Genomic DNA, 7,113 nt, shown 5'->3' with positions numbered 1-7,113 from the left:
AAACAAACAACTATCCACACAAGGACCATTTAGAACCTTTAAAGAACCTAACGTATGAAATTGTTTTGGAATGAGGGCTTTGACTTTGTTTGACGAGATTGTCACAAATGTGGCTTCATTCTAGCATAAATTGCCCTAATGATAACAAACATATCATTGGTGTAGTCTCCCACTGCATATGCCAGCAGCAGAACAGTTGGAGGGGCTTTGCCAGATAAACATGGCATTAGGTTGGGTCATCCGGGTCCTGTGGATTATTGTAATCCAGACTTTGTATGAGTGCTGGCTCGCTTCCTCCATCCATGCTCAGTCGTTTTCCTATGTGGAGGCTGCAAGATGGCTCTCAACATGCGTCTTTTCCTGCCCACTCTGCTTTTGATTGCAGCTCACGGTAGGATTTGAGTTATTTTATTAATTTGGGTAACTGATTTCTTATAGGGTACCCATATTTTTTAATCTGAATTTTTAATTCAAATTTCCCAAATGCACTTCAATATCTTATCTTCATTTTTAAAAATGACAGTCTTTCCACTTTTTCTTAATCCCATGTCTATTTAAGTGACATATGTTTTTATGATGAGAGATTGATGTACTATGTTGTGCTTGTTTGAATTTAATTTAAATTGTGAATTTAAAAAAAAAAGTAATACGTAAAAATGTTGTCTCTGTCATCTGCTTGAACAGTCATTCTCAGCAGCCTTGCTCAAGAGGTATGAGGAAACTGCACAAACACTACTGCTGTACATTCAAATGATGTTTAATACATAAAAGTCAATTGGACTGGATCATAATACACACATTTGATACACGCAAACAAGTAGTATGTTTATTTTTAGTAATGTCTTCATGATGCTCTTTCTAACATTTTGGGGATGTTTTTTAAATTTGATTATCATAACTAACAGACTCAGTCCAAAAATAAGCACTTTTAAATTGTTCACACGTTTGTCTTTTGTTATTAAAGCGATGTGTATCTCGGTTTGTTTAAGACGGATGTGTCTGAAGCATGGACCAGCAAGTCATGCAAATGCAACTGTGAAGAAGGTGTGTCACCAACTCAGTACTCCTTCACTGGCTCCTCTTCAGTGAGAGGAGTGGACTGCATACCAGGTAAAAGCCAGTTTCATAACCACAAACACGTTATTCAATGGGCATTAAAAAAAAGAAACAGTACAGAAAAAGGATTGCCAATCACTATGAAATGAAAGAATGTTCTCTGGTATCATGTATTGATAAATGGAAGCTCTTGCGTATAGGTGAAAAAGCAATGGAAGAAGTCTATTTATACATGCACACATGCATGAATGCATCACGCTGCAGGGAGAATATGCTCCAAGGGAGAGAAAAGGAGGAGCCATTAGCAAGGAGAATCTCCACTCTGAGTCAGTAACCCTTCTTCACAAAAATGAATACAGAGGCGTGCAAAAATGGGGACATTTTCACATGGTGTGTGTGTGTGTGTGCACGTGCTAGATAGATAGATAGATAGATGGATAGATAGATAGATAGATAGATAGATAGATAGATAGATAGATAGATAGATAGATAGATAGATAGATAGATAGATAGATAGATAGATAGATAGATAGATAGATAGGTAGGTAGGTAGGTAGGTAGGTAGGTAGGTAGGTAGGTAGGTAGGTAGGTAGGTAGGTAGGTAGGTAGGTAGGTAGGTAGGTAGGTAGGTAGGTAGGTAGGTAGGTAGGTAGGTAGGTAGGTAGGTAGGTAGGTAGGTAGGTAGGTAGGTAGGTAGGTAGGTAGGTAGGTAGGTAGGTAGGTAGGTAGGTAGGTAGGTAGGTAGGTAGGTAGGTAGGTAGGTAGGTAGGTAGGTAGGTAGGTAGGTAGATAGATAGATAGATAGATAGATAGATAGATAGATAGATAGATAGATAGATAGATAGATAGATAGATAGATAGATAGATAGATAGATAGATAGATAGATAGATAGATAGATAGATAGATAGATAGATAGATAGATAGATAGATAGATAGATAGATAGATAGATAGATAGATAGATAGATAGATAGATAGATAGATAGATAGATACGTTGTCATTTTGCATCCAAGTCTCAGGCTTTACTGTTATGTCAGCACTTGCTTCCGTCAGATTCCCATGCACGGAGCTGCTGCTCAGTACGTTGTAATACTCGGATTAGACTGGATGGGCCCCAGCGGCGATGTGGCATGTTGCTCACATTATACAACACGTTTTTTTCCAAGGGACTAAAGCACTCATGATGAAAATGTCCTTTTCAGCTCAACTTTTTTTTTTCAAAGAGGATTCCCATCAAGACTTGTTATTTTTGGTTGTTCGTGGACGTGAGGACTAAAGCTTCAGAGGGTTCCGCACGGCCATCTGTTCGCCCACTCCACGAATGGCCATCGCCTGATCTCTCAAAGTGGAGAATTAAGAGTGGATGCTTTTAGGATCGCATGTGGGCCACTTTGATGCTGCTTAAACCATTTGTGTCAACCTCCATCCTTACATGAACCATTTTGCAAGTATAATAAAACTTCATAGGTGTAACCTGTGCAATATGCAAACAAACTCAAATTTGAAGGGTCGGAATATATAAACGAATGGATTCTCTCATTCTAGATTTTAATAAGAAACTACTTTATGGAGTCATAAACCAATCTTAAAAATGACAAATTATGATTTGCCAAGGTCCAGTGAAAAGTGGTGTTAGAGGAAGAGACAGACAAATATTAGGCGAGGATTTTTCAGATTTTTGGAGATTATCTGTTACAGACCTCACACATGAAGATTAAAAACAAGTCAGGCATTTGACATTTCGGTCGGATTATGTGTGGTGTTCTCTGATGAGCTCCCCATAGAACACCAGATTCGGTTGCATCACCAATTGCCAGGAAAGGCAGAAATTTCATACGGTCATACGGTTACTTCTCGAGTGTGTCTTCTTGCAGAGTGTCCGTACCACAAGCCTTTAGGCTTCGAGGCTGGATCGGTGAGTCCGGACCAGATCACCTGCTCCAATGAGGACCAGTATAGCGGATGGTTCTCCTCTTGGCTCCCAAGCAAGGCTCGTCTCAACAGCCAAGGATTTGGGTAGGCAAACTGCAAAGGAGGAAAATGACAACGGCTCCACCTCGATATGTTTTTTCAAATCAACACCAACCGTCTTTGTGCTTCAGCTGTGCGTGGCTCTCCAAGTTCCAAGACAACAGCCAGTGGTTGCAGATTGACCTGAGAGAGGCCATGGTGGTCTCCGGGATCCTCACCCAAGGTCGCTGCGACGTCGACGAATGGGTGACCAAGTACAGTGTGCAGTACCGAACGGACGAAAAACTCAACTGGATCTTTTACAAGGACCAGACTGGAAATAACAGGGTCAGTTGAGGAACACAATCGCCAGTAAGGCAAAGTTATAAGTGATAGTTCTGACATATCTTCTCATGCTTCTCTTCAGGTGTTTTATGGAAACTCGGACCGCTCCTCGTCAGTGCAGAACCTCCTGCGGCCGCCCATCGTGGCGCGCTACATCCGCATCCTCCCCCTGGGATGGCACACACGCATCGCGCTACGTCTGGAGCTGCTGCTCTGCATGAACAAATGTGCCTGAGCCTCCACTTGTGCGCTCCTCCAAGCCTTTACCTCCAACCCCCTCTATCCAAACCCTCTCAGCGTATGTGTTTATTTTCAACCTTTCCATCATAGTTGTGTAGCAGTCATTCCAGGATTGGAGGACAATGTAGGCACCAATAATTTGGAATACCAATCTATCAATCATTCTATCTATCATTCGATTTATCGATCCATCTATCTCGATCTATATATCTAGTCTATTATTGTTTTATTTGTTTATTTATTTTCAAGAAAAAATATTAAGAAATCACCATATGATTTTATTATCCTCCGGCTAGACTCGCAAAAGTAAGATTTTAATTAGATACTTCATTTGCCATATTTTTTTATTTTATTTTTTGTTGAAGACAGGCACTTTTTTAATTTATGATAATTACAGTAACAGGGTTGAAATCAATACAAATGCTGTTTTTCGCTTAAGAGTACATTCTAACTGTATGATTTAATATGCTAACTGTTGAAGACCAGCAATTAGCTTATCGATGGTCAGAGAAATTCGCTTGAAGTCATTTCTGCTGATGATTTTGATGGTGAAAAATATTTTACTAAGATGTTTGTGTGCTGAGAGAAAAAACAGAGAGCATTAATTGCAATTATTTAAAATGTGTTTAAAATACTTTAACAGTTACATACAAGATAAAATCACACCAAAAATATATTTTATTCGATATTTATGTGAGACGAAGGGAATGGAATATGTAAAGCCATTTCAAGGGGTGTTCATGAGATATCTTTGGTTTTCTCGTCAAATTCTGAAATGTCCTTCAATTCTGGAATGTCCCATGAATAGGCTAAAATACTGTTTCAAAAGGTTTGCTTAGACTTGATTGAATATAATGTTTGATATGCAAATGAACTCTCCATTGTGTTTGTTTAAACCAGTCGTCATGACACTGACTACATTAATTTTTCTTGGTAGCCAATTGTTGCATTTGCACTGAAAGAGCATAAATTCAAAGCAGTAATTAATAGTGGCGCAGGAGAGAGCGCGTTGCTATGGCGGGAATATGCATACAAACAAACCAATCCCGAACACGTGTGACAGCTCGATGAAACGCTCGCTGCCTCTTTTGACGTGAGGTGGTCAGAAGGGAATTCTACAGCTCTTACCAAGCCTCTCCTTACCAGCCTCTAAGGAAAAGGCAGGCAGATGATAACTTGAATATTATCTTTTGTGGGTAATGACAAAAAAAAAAACCCAACCCGAGTTGTGTTACTAGTATAGCTTGTCACAAGGTTACAAGGTCATAGTTTTGTGACTATAAATGCTACCGATTCTGATTTTATCCAAAAAGATAATTATATCTTTAAGATAATAATAAGAATTTCTTATTACTGTGAATTTTAAACATTTGATTTTCACAGATCCAATTTTGATTTTGTTTGCGGGGGGATCATTGTATAAAAAAATGCAACATTTGTTAATGATTAAACAAACAAACAAACAAACAAACAAACAAACAAACAAACAACTAATTAAAATTCATCTGATACATACGTATATATATCTTGTGGTCGTTTTGTCAGACTGTAAAACCATCTGTTAAAATCTAATTCAGATGTCATCGATATCTTGTATTTTGGTGCCATCAAGTTTTATGATTTTTTCTCATGTTAAAATAATTCCGTTTAGGATATTGATAATTCAAAAAAATAGAAGCCAAGTGGAATGTTTGATGTCAAATATAGCCTACTCCCATATGACTCCCATTTCTTTTGTTGAATTTTAATGTAAAGCATGACCCTACTCTATTTATTTGTTAAATATTCTGTTCAAAATGTATGTCTCGTAGCTTTGCCCCACAACGGATTTTATTGTTGATAATAAAGATATCCTCAAAGAATGTCACTTGTTGAACTTATACAAACATACATCATTTGTTGGAAAAAAAATCTTCTTACCCTTGACACCCAAACTTACCAAAATAATGTCAGTGAGACCAAACAAATGTGTACACTATTAAAAAAAAATGTAGATTTTTATTATTATATATTTTTAGCGTGGACCACTCGGTATAAGATAGATACACTCTATTATTTCTATTTACATCTTGTAAGAAATGGGCATCTGCGTCCTGAACACAATGAGCTGCTGTTCTTGGAAACATTCATAGTTGAGAGCAGAAAGAATCAGTGAATGTGTGTCAAGTGTTGGGGGGGTCGGGGGGGGGGGGGGGGTGTGTTGAAGCCTTTGTTTTCATGTCAATAATGAACACATGTAAGGCTTCTGGTCACGAGCAAGGCAAACTATGTCAACACTGTTTTGAGTGAAGATGTAAACAAATCAAATACAATCAGTACTTTCCATAACCACAAGATGAGGCAGCTCAAGGATAATTTGATTTTAAATGCGCACCCTTAATCATGGTCTCCCTCTTGACTCTATTGGGCTCCAATTACACTGATTTGATCAGTTACTACATCAGTCAATCAAGACTGTCAGTCAATTTTATTGCTTTAAATCAGACAAGTAGCTTGATATATTTAGCTTATTTAGCATTTTGCTTGTGTTTCCAGATTTATCTCTCTGCCATGGATATATAAAGTCTGCACACCCCTGTTCAAATATCAGGTGTTATAAACAAATGGGACAGATGCATAATTCCAAAACGTTGTTCACTGTTACTATGATCTTTAACCTGCACAACTAAAAAGACAAAAAAAACGTGTTGAGAAAGGAAGTAGTAATAAACAAATGAGAGTTAATGTGGTTGCATAAGTGAGCACACCCTCTTAAAAGTGGGCGTGTGGCTGTGTTCAGAATTAAGTTCCCCTAATTAACCTTAAATAAAGCTTGAATGTTCTTTTTTTTATTACCTTGAGTTGTACAGTTGATCGGGGACATTGCTGGTCTAATTTCTTTAGCTCACAGGAAGATGACATTTGATCAGGGGTGTGTAATGATTTTTTTATCCGTCCGTCTGTCCGCCCATCCGCCCGCCAACCCATTAATCTGTCTATCTATCCGCGTCCATCCATCCATCAATTGGTCGATCTGTCTATCTATTCAGTAAAACTATTAATCAACCCCGGTTATGACAATTAAAAACAATTCTTAGACCATAAACAATCGATTGAACGTAAACACTAATTTTAAGAAAATTAATGAGTCTGTGGTGATATAGTCAGTATACTGTACATCATAATGACAGAACTGTCACCGACATGCATGCAAGTATCAGCTACTAGCTATTCATTGGAATTCTGATTGAGGTTAGGACCAATAATTATTGTTTATAGTCTTTTCACTGGAATTTATTTTACAAACTATCATCATTTTATTCCTAGATTTTGAAAGTTACAAATGACTTGTGTTAAGACGACACGTTTATCCTCATTCCAAGATGCTCACTTTTCACAATAACAATTTTTTGATACTAAAAATCAATGTAGCAGCGAGGAAGAGGAGAACTGTTGTCAAAATGTTGACAAACAGCTTCGAAATGCTTTTAACTGCTGGACATGTATATTCTTGAATGAGAACTAAACATGAGATACCCCCCC

The 7,113-nt window shown here is 37.9% G+C and overlaps 1 protein-coding gene across 1 annotated transcript; it reads left to right on the top strand.

Moving 5' to 3' along the window:
* Nucleotides 1-296: 296 nt before the first annotated feature.
* rs1a (retinoschisin 1a) lies at nt 297-5,426 on the top strand. Its single transcript, XM_061276727.1, has 6 exons — nt 297-391; nt 685-710; nt 990-1,110; nt 2,931-3,072; nt 3,159-3,354; nt 3,434-5,426. The coding sequence occupies exons 1-6, from the start codon at nt 337-339 to the stop codon at nt 3,584-3,586; spliced, it is 693 nt and encodes a 230-aa protein (XP_061132711.1). The 5' UTR covers nt 297-336; the 3' UTR covers nt 3,587-5,426.
* The last annotated feature ends 1,687 nt before the right edge of the window (nt 5,427-7,113 follow it).

The sequence above is a fragment of the Syngnathus typhle genome, linkage group LG4, assembly GCF_033458585.1.
Source record: "Syngnathus typhle isolate RoL2023-S1 ecotype Sweden linkage group LG4, RoL_Styp_1.0, whole genome shotgun sequence".
In the NCBI taxonomy this organism is placed as follows: domain Eukaryota; kingdom Metazoa; phylum Chordata; class Actinopteri; order Syngnathiformes; family Syngnathidae; genus Syngnathus; species Syngnathus typhle.
This window is presented reverse-complemented; position numbering and strand designations above follow the sequence as displayed.